This window comes from Budorcas taxicolor, chromosome 19, assembly GCF_023091745.1.
Source record: "Budorcas taxicolor isolate Tak-1 chromosome 19, Takin1.1, whole genome shotgun sequence".
In the NCBI taxonomy this organism is placed as follows: domain Eukaryota; kingdom Metazoa; phylum Chordata; class Mammalia; order Artiodactyla; family Bovidae; genus Budorcas; species Budorcas taxicolor.
The window spans coordinates 9,443,174-9,463,830 of NC_068928.1; the positions used below are offsets into that span (position 1 = coordinate 9,443,174).

Below are 20,657 nucleotides of genomic sequence, written 5' to 3' on the forward strand. Positions count from 1 at the left end.
TAAAACTATCAAAAACTATAAAAACTGATAACAGCCCTGCTTATACCAGTAGAATATTCCAACAATTTCTTAAAATTTGATCTATAAAACATTCTACTGACATTCCCAATAACCCACCAAGACAGGCCATAATGGAGAGGGCTAATCAATCACTTAAACATATAATACAAAAACAAAAAGGGGGAAACGCCATAGGACAATAAACAATATTGATTAAAGCTTTATTTACTCTCAATTTTTGAATATTTTCACACAAACTATGGGAACTACAGCTGAGTGACATTTTCAGGCTACATCCACAAATACAACTAAGCCTGTGATTTGGTGGCAAGATCTACTAATAAATGCTTGGTCACCAGGAAAGTTAATTACATGGGAAAGAGGGTTTGCTTGTATCTCCCCAGGAGAAGGTCCAGAACCTGAGTGGATTCCAGCTGGTAGAGTCAAACTGGGCAGAAACAACCAGTGACTCCAGACAACCTCATCATGGTTATGTTTGCCCTGGTAACTATCGCAGTGAGTATACCCCTGGTTTTGGCAGAAGCAAAGAGTTATACTTATTGGGCATAAATACCTAATTCCCCATTACTAAAACCCATTGACTGGGGGGATTCTATGATTCCCACTTATGTTAATGATTCTTCCTGGAGACCAGGACCTGAAGGTACAGGCCTTGCTTTAGTTTAAAAAGAGAAAGGGACTCCCTTCAGTGTTACTTATGGGTATGAATCCTGGCCAATTTGGGTCGGACCAGCTACAGGGTATCTTTAATTATCTATGCAAGCCTGGCTGTTCACTAATTCTTTAAATCATAACTATACTAAGATTCAACTATATCTTCTCTCTGGTCTGAGTTTTGCTTATAACTACTCAGAATCCAATAATGACACCAAATCAGACAGACCTTTATGCGACTATCGCAAGCTGTGGACTGAAACACAAGATCATATTCACTGGGATAACTGCCGTGGGACTGAGGGAGTAATTTTGATTAGTGGTTCCTATTGAACTGTATGGGACTGGTCCCCTAAGGGGTATGCAGTCTCTAATTGCTTTCATCAAAATCATTCCTGCAATGCTCACAAAAGGCTGTGTTGGCAGGCGCATAAAGTCTGACCAAACTAATATTACCACTCATTCAGACCATCCAATTATATGCCACGGTAGTGGCATGTCACCTTCCTTCCCACAACTGGATCAAGGAAGAGGGCAAGGAGAGGTTTAGAAATTGGCTTTAAGTCTTAGAAAATTCCAAATTTGGGATGGACATTATTCCGATAAAACTAATGACTCACTGACATTTAACACCAGTACAAACTGGGCATTTTATATTCAGGCTTGTGTGAGAGATTGTTATGTGCTCTTGAAAGGGACAATTTCTATCAATGAAAGCGTACAAGAACTTTCTTGCCAGGATTACAAATTATATACTTGCTTAAATTCTTCACTTCATAATTCTAATCACTCATTTGTTATATTAAGACAGAGACTGGGAATATAGCTTCCAGTAAATCAAACCAGACCATGGGAAGGCTCCCCTGAAATACATGCTCTTTTACAGGTTATAAATAAAGTACTGCAACGTTCCAAACAGTTTATTGGACTCCTCATAACAGCTATTGTGGGAATTATTGCTATAGCCACGACCACAGCAGTAGCCGAGGTAGCTCCGCATCAAACTACACAAACAACTACATTTGTACAGTAGTGGGACCGAGATGCAAGTTCTGCCTGGGAAAGGCAAACCCACACAGACCAAGCAATTAATGAACGATTGACTGATTTAGAAAACGCAGTTCTCCTACTAGGGGACGAAATACAAAATTTAAAATTACAAAATTTAAAATTAAGTGCGACTGGAATATCTCTTCACTTTGTGTCACACCTCATTAATATAATCAAAGTGCATATACTTGGGATCGATTATCTAAACATCTGAGAGAACACATTCATAATCATCTATCCTTAGATATTCCCCAATTACAGGCTACTATGTCTAATATGCAGAATGTTCACTTACAATAACCCCCAGAAACTGATTTATTTAAAGAAACTGAGGAAAGCTTACATAAACTTAACCCCATGATGTGGATTAAAACTTTAGGGGGAGGATTGCTTGGTACTATAATATCAAGATGTATATTTTTAACTGTTTTGTGTCTAGTCCTTACATACACGAGAGAAATCATCCAAGAAATGATAAAGAAAGAAGTTGCTCAGACAGCATATCTACTCCTGCAAAAACAAAAAGGGGGAGATGTAGCGGGAATTTCTAATAATGTACACTCACAGCCTTGAGAAATTTCATAGAAATAGCACCTGGAGAAACAGCATATATCAAGAAGCTGTGTTGAGGATGTATCAACAATGATGAAACATTTTTCATGTTTTTCTTAGAATAACACCCTTCTTACAGACCCCAAGGCCAGACCCAGAAGCGAGTATGACTGGGGTCATGAAAGCATGGACCTTGGAACAGCGGGTCGGCGTCAGGTATGAACACCGTCTACACACTTGCTGACTGTTCCCAAGACCATCCCACGAGGGAACGGCCTGGGGAAAAACAAGGAGATCTGGCCTATGTCAGTGCAGTGCCTTGGGAAAGACAGATCAAGGAAAGTTTTGTAGCCTACAGTCAGGAGCAACAGCTGGACTCAGAGTGGACTCTGCACCTCCGTCCGACAGAGGCTGCAGGCCCCCTGACCCACTACACCAGATTTCGTGTTCTGCTCTCATTCTCGCTGCTCGCTCCCAGACCTTTAAGGCAACAATGAACAGATAATAATTTTAAATAAAAATCACCATATTTACTTAAGAAACAACTGAATACATTCCTAAATCATACTAGAAAGAAATAGATGGTTACTGCCCAGTTCTGGAAAAGGTGTACATGGAGCCCATAAAAATTTAACTTAGTTTTAAGGATCTTGAGTTTGTTTCCTAAGGCAGTCATCTTTCCCAGTATAAGTTTCGGGTATAATTTGGAGGAGTTGATTAGTTGCAGCTCTCAGAACACAGTTATGTCAAAACCTTGAGTTAAGGCCATACCTGTTTCCTTCAGCTCTTTTATTTCCAAGTTAGGGGTCTCTTTTGGATGTTCTGAAGTTAGTCCTAGACACACACTGACATCAGGATGAAATTCGTATCTCTGCACCCTGGGACTCTCAGTTGGCTGAGTTCTCTGGGCTCCAATAAAATCCTGTAACAAGGGAAATACTGTCAAGGACACATCTGCAATCATCTGAATGTCACTGGTGTTTTAGAAACATATGCAGGTGTCAAATAAACTCCCTGTTACTCCTGTTGGGTAGACTCACTGTAGTTCTCATAAACGAACTCACTGTAATTACCAATACTTTGAAAAGTAGTAACAGCGGCCTCGCTGGTGGCTCAGTGGTAGAGAATCCACCTACCAGTGAAGGAGACACGGATGCAGTCTCTGATCTGGGGATATCCCACATGCCACAGGGCAACGAAGCCCCAGCACCACAACTTCTGAGCCTGTGCTCTAGAGCCTGGGAGCTGCAACTACCGAAGCCCGCACACCAAGAGCCCATGCTCTGCAATGAGAGGCCGTCGCAGTGGGAGCCGGTGCACCACACCTACAGAGGAGCCCCACTGGCCACAACTGGAGGGAGAGCCTGTGCAGCAACGAAGACCCGGCACAGCCAAAAGTAAATAAATGAAGTGATTTGTTTTAAAGTAACTAAAGCTGCTAGCTACTGAATCACACTGTGTGCCTACAGGGTGCCCCTTTTACAAACTGACCCTCTCCAGCCTCCCTCTGCAATTTCCTGCTGCCTTCACCAAATCAGGCAATTAGGCTTTTCTTGGGAACACAGAAAGAGTGTCATGAAATGAGGATTTCCAAAACTTCCTACAACTTGATCTCTAGCTTTGTCTTGGTCTCTTAACTCCCTAATTTACCCTGAGATAGGTAAGCAAAAATAGACCCTTAACAACTTTAGAGCTTACCTTTAAGTCATTCTTCATAATATACCGGATATCTTGAAGGTTCATAGTTCTATCTTTCTGCTTGACCTGGATGCCTGACTTAACAATATCATAGTAAGGTTTCGGAAGCCTGACATCAGCTTCTAAATAATTTCCCAAGACTATGGTTTCTTTAATGACTGAGCCATCTAAGCCATCCCAGGGTATGTTGTCTGTTAAGGAAAAAGCCAGAAGAAGAAACATTAAGAAATCAGATAAAACTGGCTAACTTTCCTCAACTTGCTCAACCTCTTTAAAATTAATTTCTCTCTGTAGAAAAACTACTGGAAGCTCAGTAACAAAGGAGAAACCATCTGACCCAAATAGCAGGGAGATCCCTGTCACAGAGACAGGATAAAGCAGTGTCAGACCCCTGTAGGTGTGGGCTTCTGGCCGGCAGACCTGGGGACCACAAGGGAATGTTTCCAAGTGTCAGGCTGGCCTGCCCAATGCATTCCTGTCACAGAAGGTGAGGCTTTGCCTCTGAGACCGTAAACACTACTACACAGGGCTGAGTCTCACTCCAGCAGTGAATGTGGTTTGTATACCTTCACCTCAGAGACCTATACATTTGGAAGGGCTTCTATTTCTTATAAGCGACACTGCTTACACATACAATGGATCCTGGGTGTGTTTGGTTTCCATTTACTTCTCAGAGGCCAATCCTTTCCCCTCATTTGTAAGTTCTTAACATAGAGAACAACCTGTGGTTACCAGTGGAGAGAGGGGAAAGAGAGGCATGGCCTGGGAAGTTTGGGGTTGGTAAATGCACACTGTCACATTTAGAATGGAATGGATAAACAACAAGGTCCTACTGTATAGCACAAGAAGCTACATTACTCAATATCCTGCGATAAACCATAATGGGAAAGAATATTAAAAGAGAATGCACATGTATGTGTAACTGAGCCACTCTGCAGAGATTGGCACAACACTGTAAATCAGCTATACTTCAGTAAAAATTAAAAAAGAAAAAGAAAACAGGTTCTTAAGGGGCACCTCACAGAGACCCCTAAGCACTAACAGCGATATTCAATTTAAAAACTCCCCTTGGATTCAATGCACTACCATTGACAAGCCAATAGGTGGGCTTTGCTGAATCTTGAAGAACAGGTTAAAAGAGAATGATTTCTGAGAGATCATATCTTGCATAGACACAAAGAGGTTTCCTAAAGTCTTTTCCCCTGTGTCCTGCACTCTCAATACACTAGGTGACTCTTCAGGGGGAAGAAACCCAAGCTAGGAACAGGGACTTCGGTCACTGCCGGTGTGCTCTCTGACTCACCTGTTAAAATCTCTTGTACGATTACAGAAAAGCTGTAGATGTCCGACTTCACAGTGGCTGCCTTCTGTAAGATCACCTCCGGGGCGGCCCAATTGTACAGCTGGGTGGGGAGCGGCACTCGAGTCAGGCCCCTGTGTGCACCCCCATCCTGGCTACAGAAGGAAATGCAAGGTGGGGCTGGCGCCTGAAAGGGCCACTGTGATCCCCACGCAGCACACGAGGGAAACACTTGCTGATGGCCTCCTTGAGCTTCTAGAAACCCAGCTAGACCCTGAACCAGCCCACACTGCCCGCTGCTGCTACCTGAGCAGGCCCTGCCCCACCTCCCACCTCAGCTGGCCACTCCCTCCCACTCACTCCTTCCCCACAAGTCACAGGGGCCCTCTCGAAGTTTCTCCAATGTGCCAAACACATCACCACTTCAGGTTTTTGCACTGGTGGTTTCTTCTGAGAGCATGCCCTGCCCACAGATCCTAGCATGACTGCGTGCTTCTTATAATTAACACACTAGCTCAAAAATCACCTCCTCGGAGAGGACTTACCAGACCACCTAAAGTAGTCCCAATTTATTGGCTTCAGAGCATTTATTATCTGAATTTCTTGTTCATTGATTTATTATTTATCATCTGCTATTATCTGCTCCATGAGGCAGGCCTCTTAACTCTTATATCATCAGAACTCTAAACTTACACCAAGGCTTCAGTGCTTACTTTTGAATAAATGAACCTAAGACTTTTTCATGGAGAAGGCAATGGCACCCCACTCCAGTACTCTTGCCTGGAAAATCCCATGGACGGAGGAACCTGGTAGGCTGCAGTCCATGGGGTCACTAAGAGTCGGGCACGACTGAGCGACTTGACTTTCACTTTTCACTTTCATGCATTGGAGAAGGAAATGGCAACCCACTCCAGTATTCTTGCCTGGAGAATCCCAGGGACAGAGGAGCCTAGTGGGCTGCCATCTATGGGGTCGCACAGAGTCAGACACGACTGAAGCGACTTAGCAGCAGCAAGACGTCTTTAAGAACCCTTTCAAGCCTCCCTCAAAGCCTTCTGGGACTCTTCCAACTCTTCATGATTGCTCCTTTTCTGAGCTCTGCCCTCTTGGAAATGAGCCCTCTCAGTTTATACTCAAAGTTTCACTGATTTGCTTGAATAACTCAACTGTGCATCCAGGTTCCTTGAGAACTAAGTCAGAGTGTCCTAAATGTCCTCTGGGCCAACAAAACTCCTCAGGATGAAATCAGCGCTGATTTCTGCCCACAGCTGTCATGAGCATCAAATGAGATCACATGTGTGGAAACACTCTGTGAGCCATAAAGCAATAAGCAAGTAAGGAATTATTACGAATGTTGTTGTTTAGTTGCTAAGTCGTGTCTGACTCTTTGTGACCCCATAGACTGTAGCCCATCAGGCTCTTCTATCCATGGGGTTTCCCAGCCAAGAATACTAGAGTGGGTTGCCACTTCCTTCTTCAGGGGATCTTCCCCACCTAGGGATTGAACCTGCATCTCCTGCACTGGCAGACAGATTCTTTACCACTGAGCCACCAGGGAAGTCTGCTCTCAGCAGAACTTTTGATTGCAGGCAGTAAGTTTAGGAAGCCATGAAGCTATGCTATTTTTAGACTCTGTAGTTGTATTGCTGAATAGGCAGGTGTGGCCTGGTGTTGTGTGAACAGCATGGATATACATGCAAAATATTACATTAGTATCACAGGAAAAGCAATGGAGTGTTTTATTGTCAGAGATATAGTCCAAGGACCTAGCACACTTGGCTCTTCATATTGTAGGGTGATTGTCCAAGGGAGATGCTCACTGACCTTCTCAGGCCTTTTAGGCTACCTAAGGCAAGGGACAAGTCACTTACAGTCGGAATTTATGTCCCTTCTCTTTTACTTCCACTGATTTTCCTCTCTTACAACCCCTCTTCCTTCTCTGTTAATGCTAGTGGAATGTAGGAAAGGAGTTTTTTATTAATATTTATTTATGCATTTGGCTGCATCGGGTACTAGTTGCGGCATGTAGGATCTTTAGTTGAGGTATGTGAACTCTTAGTGACAGCATGTGGGATCTACTTTATGACCAGGGATCAAACCTGGGCTGCTGCATTGCAAGCACATAGTCTTAGCCAGTGGACCACTAGGAAAGTCCCAGGGAATTCTTTTCAGCTTTGGCTTTGATGTCATCAAAATTACATTTGGCTATGGCTATATGATCCCACTTGCAAGGTCAATTCCAGCTCTAAAGACTCCATTAAGAAGGAGTTGAAGAATAGGAGAAACTGCTGTATCATTTTTACATCAAGAGATGGAATGCTACTCTTGACAATAAACAGCCCTCCAAGTTCCTCTGTCCATGGGATTCTCCAGGCAAGAATACTGAAATGGGTTGTCATGCCATCCTCCAGGGGATCTTCCTCGCCCAGGGATCAAACCAGCATCGCTTGCGTCTCCTGCACTGGCAGGTGGGTTCTTTACCACTAGAGCCACCTGGAAGCCCCAGGGTTGAGGCTGTGTGTGTGTGTTAGTTGCTCAGTCATGTCCAACTCTTTCTGATCCTATGGACTGTAGTCCCCCAGGCTCCTTTGTCCATGGAATTTTTCAGGCAAGAATACTGGAGTGGATTGCCATTCCCTTCTCCAGGGGATCTTCCTGACCCAGGGACAGAACCCGGGTCTCCTGCACGGCAGGCAGATTCTTTCCTGTCTGAGCCACCAGGGAAGCCCAGGGTTGAGGCTGGCCATCTCCAAATCCCCATTTCACTCTAGGATTCATATTTCTATTGGAGAGCGCATCAAAGAAACTGTTATACCTCCATGCGAACCACAGGTGGCGCTGCATCACTGGCAAACAGCTTGGGTTCTGTCAACCTTACTGAAAAGTCAATGGTAAAAATGTCCAAACCCTTCAGCTCTTGAACACATAGCCAAAGTGGTGAACCTTGTTCTGCATCACTTCAAGGATTCACTTCAAATGCTTCCTGAGCACTTACTATGTGGCAGGCCCTGAGCTGGGTGGTAAAAATGAACAAGCCATAGTATGGGTCCTGCTCACCATTCGGAGGGGCCGACAACTTGACTACTGGGCAATGAAGCATGCTTGGTGATTTGGGGAAAGGGCTTCACTATAGGCTTCATGGGGGGGTGTGGTGGAAGATGGTGTCAGAAATAAGTTTAAAAGGATAAACAGGAGTGCCAGGTACTCCAGGCATGAGGAGCAGCCCTGAGAAATGGCATAGCCTGCCAAGTGTCCTCAGATGGCCAGGCAGAGTGGTAAGTGATGAGGGTGACGCTGCGGGTGAAGCCCCCACCACGGAAGGCTTCCCACTCTACAAAGTGCGGGGACTTAATCTTGTAGGCAGAGGGAGACACTGGGGTTGAGAATGGACCAGATCTGAGACTGAGCAGCTCAACTGGCGAGAGCTCTGGCCTCCACCGGTTTCCAATGGAAAACGGCTCCAGTCACAGCTAACTGCTCCCCTGTTTCTCTCTCGTCCCATCACTGCCCTGTCGCCATGCAAGAGTGAGGAGGATCTTCTTAACCTGTAAATCAGCCAGAACATCATTCTTCTCAGAAAAAAAAAAAAAAATCCTTCACAGTATCCCAGTGTTTCAAGGATTAAATTCAAACCCTTTGCCAAGGCCCACAAGGGGAAGCCCAATCTGACCCATGCTCTCCTCTCCAGACAGAGACAAGGGGCACACGAGGCCCAGGGAACTGATGGTCTTTCCACTTCATTCAATTTAAAAAACATGTTGAGGAACTTCCCTGATGGTCCAGTGGTTAAGACTCCACGCTGCCAATGCAGGGGGTGTGGCTTCAATCCCTGGTCAGGGAACTATGATTCCACAAACAGCATGGAATGGCCATAAATACATAAATAAACAAAACTGTCTGTAAATAAATAAAATAGAATTTTTAAAATAAAAAGGAATTTCCCTGGTGGTCCACTGGCTAAGAGTCCACACTCCTAATGCAGGGAGCCTGGGCTCTATCCCTGCTCAGAGAACTAGATAGATCCCACACGCCGCAGCTAAAGATCCCATGTGTCACGACTAAAGATCCTGTGTGCTGCAACTGAGACCCGGCACAGCCAAATAAATAAATACATTGTTTTAAAATAAATTTAAAAATTTTTTTTAATTAAAAAAATAAAGAACATGCAGAGCTCCCGCTGTGTGGAGGCCTGCTCTAGGTATCTGAGATATGGCAGCAGATTAAACAGAAATCCCTGTCCTCATAGAGCTTTTCTAAGAAGTAAATTATGAGATGTAAGACCTGCCAGCGGCTTCCCAGGTGGCACTAGTGGTAAAGAACTTGCCTGCCAATGCAGGAGACATAAGGGATGAGGGTTTGATCCCTGGGTCGGGAAGATCCCCTGGAGGAGGGAATGGCAACCCACTCCAGCATTCTTGCCTGGAACATCCCATAGACAGAGGAGCCTGGCAGGCAACAGTCCATGGGATTGCAAAGAGTCAGACATGACTGAAGTGACTTAGCAGGTATGCACGCAAGACCTGCCAGAGACTCAGAAATAAAACCTCAGTGATGGTGGTGGGTGAGGACTAGGCTCAGCAGAGGTGAGCAGGTGTCAGCCAGGGGTCTGCCCGTGGCTCAGGCCTCACAGCTGCACCTGAGCAGCCCTGGGCCCGGGCCTCAGAGCTGTGGAGGACAGTAAGGAAGCACAGGGTAGATCCTCTGCCCCCCACTCTCAGGAGGACTCTGACTTCTGCCAAATGGGAAATGAAGCCCATGCCCGAAACCTCGAGTAAAAACGATGTTTTCATCACTACTTCCCTCCCTGCACTGAGCCCCACCTACTCAGGTCAGGATCGTAAGGCTCACCAGCACCCACCGCCTTCTCACATCTTCCAGGATGCACAGCTGTGGTGCATTTTCCAGCCTGCACAGGGAAGAGGTGACTGGGTGCTGGGCCTTGTAAAGTGGGAAGTAATGATATACCCACTTCCGGTAGTCCCTAAACCCCTCCACGCATCCCTCCAGGCTTGCTCTTTCTCGATGAGCAGCGATGCGGAGGACACAGTGGGAGGCTGAGGCCTGGGGGCCAGTGGAGCTCCGGAAGGGAGGAATGCAGAGCACGGTGAATGCCACCCCTTCCCAACACACACACACTGCATGGGAAGGTGAGTGAGAAATACTTGGGCTGTGTGAAGCCACAAAAAATTTTGAAAACTTACAGTCTGGCTAACATGTGCTCACGCCTGTCAAATGTTCATTATAATGAACAGAAGTAACTTCCCCAAAGCCCCTCTAACCTGGGCTGACAGGGGAAGACACTGGGAAACCTTCCTCCATTGATAAGGCAGTTCAGCCCACGAATGAGGGATCCTGCCCAGATCAGATTCTCTCTCTACAGCAAAGCACCCACCCTGGGGAGACCCTGTCTGGAAGTCATGATCGAGGTGCGCCCACCTTTCCATCATGTACTCCAGGTTGGCCAGCCTCGCTTCCCCTGTGGAGACAATGTGGATGGCGTAGGAGCTGAGGGAGCGGTGGATAAAGCCCCGGGAATGCAGGTATCTCAGGGCGTCGGAGATCTGGAGCAGCAGGTGCACGATCACCTCCATGTGCAACACGGGGAACTGGGCCCGCTGCAAGCAAGAACAAAGGATGCTGCAAAGGGCTTCACAGTTTCCAGTCTTTTGTACTGACCTTCATGACAGCCACCTGCTGTCATGGTGGGGAACCTAATGAGGTTAAGTGACCAGCCTGAGGTCCCACTGACTCAGGGCCCCTGACTCCAAACCTGGGTTCCTCTCCCTTAGCCAAGCTGCTTGATTTTACAAAAAAAATGAGGAGAAAAGTCCTCAAACCTGGTCTGCACCTCCAGTGTGGGCCCCACTGCCACTGGCAATGCCAAGCCTGTGCTGTGGGAGCACTTGACACACAAAGGACAATCCAGCCCCTGCTGCGGTCAGAGGAACTAGAAAGTTCACTCCAGGGGGACAGAAATCCCCTCATACTAAGACACCCAGTCACAGGTGCTCTCTTCTCTCCCCAGAAGTGGCATTGTAAGTCAACGCCCTCCCCCGAGGAGAGGAAAGGGAACTCTAACACTGAGAGGCGAAACCGAAACCCAGGCAGGAGGAGGGGTGAGCCGTTTCAGGGAAGGGCCCTTCCTGCAGGCTCTCTTCTCACTCCAGCCCAGGGTCTTCAAAACAAAGCCATGGAGAAAGAAAAACCAATCTGTCAGGACCTTTTGGAAGTCACATTTCAGGCCAAAGCAAGCTCCCAAGGAGTCTGTGTGTCCCATACCCTCCACCAGGAAAGCTGAAAAGTAGGAAGGGACAGACAAGGCCTTGCATATAAAGGTCCCAGAGGGCAGCGGTCCCCAACCTTTCTGGCACCAGGGATCAGTTTTGTGGAAGACAATTTTTCGACAAAATGGGGGCGGGGGAGGTAAAGTCTCCAGATGCTTCAAGCACGTTACATTTATTGTGCACTTTATTTCTATTATTATTACATCAGCACCATCTTAGACCATCAGGCTCTAGGAGGCTGAGGGCCCCTGAGTTAGGGCACAAGTGAAAATGCCAGGAAATAAGGCCAGAGACTGGTTACTGTGAGCTAGAAGTGTGGCTGTGTGTTTTCTGGGTCTACTGAGCTCTCAGATGTGTGATTTAAAAAGCCAGACTAACAATAATAAAATCACACTAGTTCCAATGTGCTGATTAGCTTTAAACGGTGCATTATACAGCCCCCCTCAGAGTAAAGAATTAAGAGATTTCTCTTCTATGCGTGCACGAATGGGAACTCTGCTCCTGGGGTAAAAGAAGAGAGAGAAAGGGAAAGGAGAGCTGGAGTGGCGGGGAAAGGCAGCAAAGGGAAAATGCAGGGAATCAGGCATTCACCCGTTCGTGGAGGACACTGAACAGCGTGCCCACCGTGACGCGCTCGTACACGAGGCGGGTCTTCTCCAGGTCTGGGGACAGGCACACAGCCATCAGCTGCAGCAGGTGGGGGTGCCGCAACTTGCTGCAGAGGCAAAGAGGACAGGATGAAACGATGGGTGCTTTCCTTTCTTCTGGGCTCCCTGAACACATTCCATACAAATTCTATTTACACAAAATGTTTTGCTAAGAAAGTGGGATGGGGTAGGGGTTGAGTTCTCTGTTGATGGAATTCTCGGCTTTCCACTGATCAGAACCTGAAGGCTTAGGGTCATCGATGACAATGTCACTAACAGCTACTGAGAAAGGGACTCGACATACATCACCTTGATCCTAACAACTAGCTGCAGGAAAGGTGCCATTACAGTTACACTCAAAGAGATCAAGAAGCAAAGGCCAGGGAGAGGTCAGGCCCAAGGTCACACATCCCACCCGGGCTCACATCAGAATCCACGTTACGAGCCTGTCCAGCCTCCTTGAGTCCCTTTAGGCTGACTTCCCCAAAACGAAGGGTTTGGCTTTATAGGAGTTGGGTGAAATTGATGAGCCAGGACTATTCCAAGGCCTCAACAGCACTGGTATGCAACCACGGATGAAGTTCCTGCCCCAGCAAGACATGAAGGACCTGAAGGACTAACCCCTGAGCCACAGGAAACCTAGGGTACTGAGACGCATGGGCATGTCTTCCAAGGAGAGACAGTGCACGCGGTCCTGATGGTGGGCCTTGAGGGCTGCAGATGAGCCAGCCAGGCCTGAGGCTGGACCTCAGAGACATGCAGGGAGTCTATTAGCAGACAGAATTGAGCCTCTCACTACCACCATCCCTAGCACTCAGGCTTTTCAAGAATGCTTCTTTTTCCTTCTTGGCAGCCCTGGGAAGTCAAACCAACCCACCAGGAGGAAATGCTAAGACTAAGGAGGCTGGTCTCCACCCTCAGGTACAGCGCTGCATAGCCCTGAACCTGGGTCTGAGACGCTCTTGGGTTTTCTTTCTTGCCTGCTGTGCTCTTGCTCGGCGATTAACAAGTCGGCCAGCCGCAGCCTGCTGCAGTGCGGGTGGGTGGAGAGGTGCAGCTCCTTTACCGTGACCCTGCTCCCGTTCCACACCAGGCTGCCGGGGCAGGAGAGGGAGTGAGCAGGAGGGGTGTGAGCAGGAGGGGGTGAACAGCCACTCTGCAGACACGTGATCAGGGAACAGTGTTTACACAGGTTCTGTACAGCTCCCTCCCCACCCCACGCCCTGCCCCCCGCAATGTTGTGTCCTCCCCGCTCCTACCCCCAGGGCCTAAAGCACTTCGGAGACTTAGTACAGGTGGCAGAGAATCACTGAGGGATTTAAGGGAGGGACTGACTTGATCAGGTTTACATGTTAGAAAGACCAGGGCACCAGCCATGTGGGGAGTGGTGGGCCGGGGTGTCTGGAGAATGAGAGGCCAGTTGGGAGGCTGGTCTGGGGAGGGACATGAGGTGGACGGAAGAAGAGAGGACATGACAAATCGGGGGCTCGGGCAGGAAAACAAGAAGCACGTCTGCACAAGATGCAGAGCTGTGCGGATCTGCAGAGGCCTTCTCAGACGGGGGTGACTGCTAAGCAGGGAAGCAGCAGCCAGGTCCATGGGGGACAAGAGACCTTGGACAGGACAACTCAGGTGATCCTGTAGGACGCTGGTCGCTGGAGACTGAGCCCACCCCAGGGGCTTCATCAGAGTCTGATCCTATTACTGCCACCTCTGCTGCATCCGCTGGTGAGAGCCACTAGCTGATGCCTGCGGGGCTTCAGTGCCCTTCGACCTGTATCAGAGGCTAGTCACCACTATGCTGCCTCTCATTCTCTAGAGAGCAGAGAGGCTGAAACACTGATGTAAGTAATCTTTCAGAGCAGCCGTTCTCAACAAGGTGCCATTCGGCCCGTCTGTACACATTCTGGTTGTCACAGTCATAAATGCAGGGGGTTGGGGGTGCAGGCAGAGCTGCTACTGGAATCTAGTGAGGAGAAACCAGGGACACTTCCAAACAGCCTACGGTGCACAGGACCACCCCCAACAGCCCAGGGGAACAAGAATGTCACTGGCGTCCAGATTGAGAAATCCTGATGGAGACATTTGTATTTCAGTATGTCCCTGTGTTCAGGCAGAAATCCTCTCCACCACACAGGGAAGTCACACAAAGTCCATTCTTCCTGTGGGACTAAATCCGACTTCCACTGGCCAGCTCCCGCTTACTTGGTCATGACCATGTAGGGGCCGCTGAAGAAAGAGAAGGTGGGCTCATCGTCAGCTTGAATCACTTCCTTTTCTCCAATTACTGGAAGAGATCCTAGATAGGCCAGCTGTGTGCCTCCTGTGAGATAAAACTGAAAGCAAAGCACAGTTTCAAATAGTGGGAGAAAAGGGAGAAACAACTACCTCCAGAATCTTGTCAGCTAGCTAAAAATAAAGGTAGGTGCTATTTACCAACTTGCTGGATACCCCTATGCACTGGGTGTAATTCTTTTTATTATCTTTAATCTTCCAAGAAACCCTGCAAGGTTGTGATACTCTTTCCCTCTTGCTGGTGAGGAAACTGAGGCTCACAGAAAGAGGTCAGACGCCTACAGGAAGCACCAGGCCTCAAGGGACCCTTGAGGCCCCCACAGAACTTGTCTGGGGCCTTCACTGGGAATTAAAGGCTCAGTTCCTAAAACTCCCCAAATCTAGCCCAGAGTTATTGAAAAGAACTCTCTGGGGCTTTCATCATTTTCCAGTAAGGACAGAAACACTGAGGGGTACTTGTCCTGCAAAAGCAGTAAAGAAGAAAACACTCTGGGGAGGACGTGGGAGGCTGTGTTGGACGAAATCATGGGGCCCGAGGCCAGAGCCGGGCCAGGGAATTCCCCAGTGAGTCCCGCAAACAGTGGCTGCTGGTGGCAACCTCTTACCTTTCCAAAGCCAAAGCTGTAGATATTTTGGGCAGAAATGACTCCAGCCTTAAGTGGTCGGTTAGGAGAGCCGTTAGGGTTTCTAAATATTGAAAAGAGGAGGGGAAAGTAAGGAGGAACCATACCCAGAGGACAGTGCTGAACCAAGCTATCAGCATGTGCAGCTGGTTTCGTTGTTACTACTTAACAGCCAGCCATCTGAAAGGACCCCCGTGATACGCATTTCCTGGTGTCCATGCCCTTGTGTAGCGATGTGCAGGTCAGAGAGGACTGACCTGTTAACCCAGCAGGATACTGAGGAAATGACCAAGTGGTGTGAGTTCCAAAGCTAGGCCCCCAGGATTTCTGCCCTGATCTCTCCTGCAGCCCTTGCTCTGGAGAAGGCCAGCTGCCGTGTTGTGAGGATGCTCCAGCAGCCTCATGGAGGCGACAACACCCAGCACCAGTCTGCCAGCCATGCGAGCCACTGTCTTGGAACTGGACCCAGAACGCTGCAGCCCACGCTGCCTCTTGACCACATCGTTGTGAGATGTCCTGAGCCAGAACCACCCAGCTAAGCCACTCCCTGATTCCTGACCTACAGAAACTGTGTGAGATATTTACTGTTGTTTGAAGTCACTAAGTTTGGGCTTAGTGCCACAGATAACGAATATAGATGGTCAAAGTTGGAACGAACCATAAAGAGTATCTTGTCCAACTTTCTCATTTTACAGACGGGAAAAAATGGAGCCAGAAAGGGGAAACCTGCTGGCCTGATGTCACAGAACAGCAGCAGGGACTAGGCTTCGGCTCTGATAGAAGAAATTTGGTCTGCCAAGATCCTAACTCTGGCAGGAGAGGAGGTGGAAGACCTGAACCAAGTAGGGGCTCCAAGGCCGGATGAGGGATTCAGGCGCTTAAACCTGATAGCCCTGCTACTGCTGCTGCTGAGTCGCTTCAGTCGTGTCCGACTCTGTGCGACCCCATAGACGGCAGCCCACCAGGCTCCTCCATCCCTGGGATTCTCCAGGCAAGAACACTGGAGTGGGTTGCCATTTCCTTCTCCAATGCATGAAAGTGAAAAGTGAAAGTGAAGTCGCTGATAGCCCTGGGAAGACCCTAAAAGGGTTTTTAGTAGTGAGTGGCACAATTCAGTTTTCATTTTTAAGAGGTCATTCTCGATGCTGAGTAAAGAACCAAGATGGGCAAGAGTACCAGCAAGAGGAGCAGTTAGGAGTAACTGGTCCTTAAGGGAATCATGAACTTCTCTCTCATGAGAAGCATCCAGGTCATGAGAAGAAAACCAGGACTTGATGTGCACAGAATGAGATGTGGGAGCCTGCGAAGAGTGTGACAAGTCTAGCCACCCCGATAACAGGAAAAGATGCCATCAGAGAAAATCACAAGGGACACAATTTTCCACATATAAATCCTAAGTCAATAAAGCCCAGAAAACTTAAAATAACTCTCCTGAGCATGAGGAGAGCCTGGATGGAGCCCACCTCCAGCAGCTGTGATGGAGGCTGGGGAGGTTGCCCACCCAGGTGGCAGCAAGTCTTAGGCCAGCTTCAAACAGCCTGAGGAAACTTATATTAAGCATTTGCAGTCTTCTGCAACCTTAGTAATAAAGGAACATGCTTTCCACGGTTCTGAGTTGACCAAATAAAAAGCTAGCCAGCTGTTCTGCTGAGAAAGGGTTTTCTGCTGGGCAGCCTAGACCAGAAAAGTTCCTTCCTTCCCTCCTAACCATATGGTGCTTCCCACTGGAGCCCAGAACTCTTTTCCCCCGACATTCCTGGAAGCAGGGAGCAGGAGTGGTTGGCACACTGATGGATTTCAGAGGCCACATCCTCTCCCTCGACGCTCACCCCTTTGGGTGGGCAGGTGCTGGAAGAACTAGTGTGGGGGGACCAAGGTGGCCCAGGTTGCAGGGCTCCCACAGGGAAGGCTGGGTGATGCAGAATATCCAAGTCTGAGGCAGCACTCACCCCGGCATGCGGCCCCCAAACCGGGGCACGCCACTAATGAGCCGCTGAGGGCAGTCAATCTTCTTCAGGAGGCCGGAGAAGCCCTGGACGACAGCCTGCATGTGCGCAGCACAGCGCTGCATGAACTCCACCATCTGCAACAGACGGCAGGGACGGTCAACCCCACACGGCTAACAGCGAGCCTGGCTTTCAGTGGGACCAGAATGGTCTGAGGAGACAGGAGCCCCCCACAGGGAAATCTCTGGCAAGGGAAGGGACCAAGGGATTGCCTAAAGATATGGAATGAGATTATTCCATTTTCAGGGAGCTTATTTGACGATAATTTCCTCCAAATCCTTCATTCAACAGATGACGAAACTGAGGCAGGAGTATTATTTTAACTTGTTTCCAAGGCCCAGTTGCTAATGAGCAGGAGAACCAGAGGGAGAGGACTCTGCCCATCTCCCCCTTCCCTCCATGTGCCCAGCACTGCAAGTCTTTTATTCTTTCCATTTGTTAGATTATTTAGCCCTCATTAAAATACATCATGCCTGCCAGCATGTGGCTACAGACAAGTTACTTAATGTCAATGCACTTCCGTTTCCCCATCTGTAAAATGGAGACAATAATAGGACCTATCCGAGAGTTGTTGTAAAGATTAAATGAGTTAATATTTAACTAGTTTAATTCAGAACATCTGATGCAGGGTAAGTGCTAGTTAAGGGTCAGACAAAATCACATTTGTCCTCTCTCCCCACTGACTGGATGACCAGAAAAACTGACCTAGGTTTTATAGTTGGTTAACTCGCTTCATCCCAGGTGTGTGTGCCCAGTGCCAATGGCAAGGCCACTGCAAGCCCTGTGCTGTCCCCAGACCGGCCTCTGGCCCTGCGCTCTGTCACGGGCACGTCTGCAGAGCAGGCCCACCCTTACCACGGTGCTGCGCTCCTTCCCAGCTGCCAGAGCCCAGGTCTGCGGGTTTCGACCCTTCTCGTCGTGGAGTCGAAGATCACCCCCTGCATCCAGCAGTTTGCTGAGGATCCACTGGTTGCCTGAAAATGCTGCTGCATGGACAGGAGTGCTCCCATCAAAGCAGCGGCTAGAGGAGGGGAGGGGTACAATGAGTGTCCATGGAAACACCCCTCCCCTTCCATGGATAACACAGGACTCCCTTACTGCAAAGGCAACCTTTGGTAATAGGAGAACTGTATTAACACCATTAGTGACACACCAGTAACACCGTTAACACTCCCATCTTCACCACCACCATTCAAGGAGTATTATTCCTCAGTTTACAGATGAGGAAACAAAAAGGGCAAAGCCAACATTCATACCCAGGCATGGATCTGGTTCAAAACCCAGTGTTCTGTCTCCACTGTCCCCTGACGCTGGCTGCCCTGAAACCTTCATGTCTATAGTGCCACGTGGTCAGGCTGGTGAAGCACAGCCTAACCAGAGATCATCTCATGTGAGAATGTCTCTATCTCCCAAGTGCTATGGTACAGGCCCACAAACCTTGGCATCAGCAATGTGGTCAAGCACCTACAACTCAGAAAAATTTAACCAAAGCCAATAAACTATCTGAGACATGAAGGGACATCCTTCATGAGATGTGAAGATGTGATATGCAGCTGCGGTTTCCAAACATGGTTGCACATCAGGATCACCTACAGAGCTTGCTTTTTTTTTTTTTGGCCATGCCAAGCAGCATGCAAGATTGTAAGTTTCCCAACCAAGGGATCAAACTTGAGCTCCCTGCATGGAGTCTGAACCACCAGGGAAGTTCCAGAGTTTGCTCTCTTTAATTTAAAAAGAAACAGAAATGGGAGAAGGAAGGGGAAAAGAAAGGAGAAGAAATTTTAAAAATAATAATAAAAAAAGGAAGAGGAAAAGAAGAAGATAAGAAGAAGAAAGTCTCCCAATTCCAGATCCACAATTCTCTTGCCTAGAGGCAACTACTGTTACCAGTTTTCGTATCCTTCCAGAAATTTTTTATGCACGTACAAGTAGGAATAAGAATATGCTATACTGGGAATTCCCTGGCGGTCCAGTGGTTAGGACTTGGCACTTTCACCACTGCTGAGAGCCTGAGTTCAATCTCCAGCCAGGTAAGTAAGATCCCACAAACCATATAACATGGCCAAAAAACAAAACAAAGAATGCTATATTAACTGTTATGCATTTAAATTTTTTCTTTTAACAATAGATCTAGGAAAAATTTCAATATGAAAACATACAAGCCACCTCAATTCCTTTTTAATAGCTGCAGAGTATTCCAATATACAGACATACCATAATTTATTTAATAAGTCATTGGGATATTTGTCAAAAATACAGATATCAGACTACACAGCATACTGAATCAGAATCTGCAAGCATAGTGCTCAGGAATGTGTACTTTTTACAAGTTCCCCAGGGGATGCCAATGAGGCAGTGGACTGTCTCATTGTGAGTTCTCTCCTATTCTTAGCTCTGATGAGCAGTGAACTGTAACATTCTCCTTGCTTTAAAAATAAATTTGTATATAATGTTTTACAGCTTTCTAATCATTCTAATCATAAAGAGTAAGAGAGCTGGGTAGGAAGAGAGAAGATATTATTTTTTATTTCTCATGAATGCTAAGGAAGAAAGGAATAGTATTTCTTATGCCCAATGAACCATACAAGAGAATCCAGGTTCAAGTGGTATCAAAATGTGTTGCTTTGTTAATTTATACTAGAGGCTGAAAATTGGAGGCCCACAGACTGATTTGGCAACCCAGAAGCATGTTTTATTTGGTCCATATAGTATTTTTAAACAAGAATTTAAAGTAATAGACAATATTTAACACTTTAGGGATTTCACAATAAAAGTTGGGATTTTTAGTCTCTTGGAAAATCTCGCCTTCATGGCTTCCTTTTCTGTCCAGTTGCATCAGATGCTACTTAGACAGAGCCTGTGCCCACTGAACCCACTTAATCCTGCAGGCATCTGACTCTGTGACCTCAATAAGCCCAAGCCATCACAGCATTTCCACGGAGCTCTTAGGAATACATTCTCCCCCCAGAAATTTCCTTTCACCTTGATGGAAGATATTTTTAAAGTACATGAAAGTGTTTCTATCACAAAATTAAAAGCTAAGGGGCCTACCTTCCTCCTCCTGATATTGTCCTTTCCCACCTCCTCCTCTTATGATGGAGATTTCTAAAAAGGGAATTTCTGAATTCTTCAGGTGCTACTGGTCTCATACTTGTCATTAACACAATGCACCATTATGGACCAGCCATTTAAACTTTCTGGGGGGTCAGTCCCCTAATCAGGAGTATTAAAGATTATTTTTCTTTTGCTTTTTTATTATAATTTTATCTTTTTATTTACTTATTTTTACTGAAGAACTGCAGGCAGGGCTATTTGTGAGTTTTGATACAGTAAGAGACAGAGTGTATATGAGTCCAGAAAAATTCTGGAAGCAAACAAAGCAAAATGTTCATTATGTTATCTTTGGGTTACAGAATTCTCATACTGACTAGTTTTCCCCTTATACTTCTCCAGGCTTCCATTTTTTCCCCCTCTAAGTAAACAATCTTATAACAACAACAACAAACTTCCAAAATCAGTACTTAAAA

General features: G+C 47.1%; 1 protein-coding gene across 1 annotated transcript in view; it reads right to left on the reverse strand.

The window, feature by feature from the left end:
* The window catches only part of TEX14 (testis expressed 14, intercellular bridge forming factor), a 113,273-nt gene that overhangs the window by 42,129 nt on the left and 50,487 nt on the right, over positions 1-20,657 (reverse strand). The window contains exons 4-13 of the mRNA XM_052658163.1: positions 17,986-18,151; positions 17,074-17,207; positions 15,107-15,188; positions 14,412-14,542; positions 13,187-13,300; positions 12,151-12,274; positions 10,712-10,890; positions 5,279-5,430; positions 3,976-4,166; positions 3,049-3,199 (exon numbers count right to left, since the gene is read on the reverse strand). Coding sequence (XP_052514123.1) covers positions 3,049-3,199; positions 3,976-4,166; positions 5,279-5,430; positions 10,712-10,890; positions 12,151-12,274; positions 13,187-13,300; positions 14,412-14,542; positions 15,107-15,188; positions 17,074-17,207; positions 17,986-18,151 — 1,424 coding nt within the window. The remainder of the gene's footprint in view (positions 1-3,048; positions 3,200-3,975; positions 4,167-5,278; positions 5,431-10,711; positions 10,891-12,150; positions 12,275-13,186; positions 13,301-14,411; positions 14,543-15,106; positions 15,189-17,073; positions 17,208-17,985; positions 18,152-20,657) is intronic.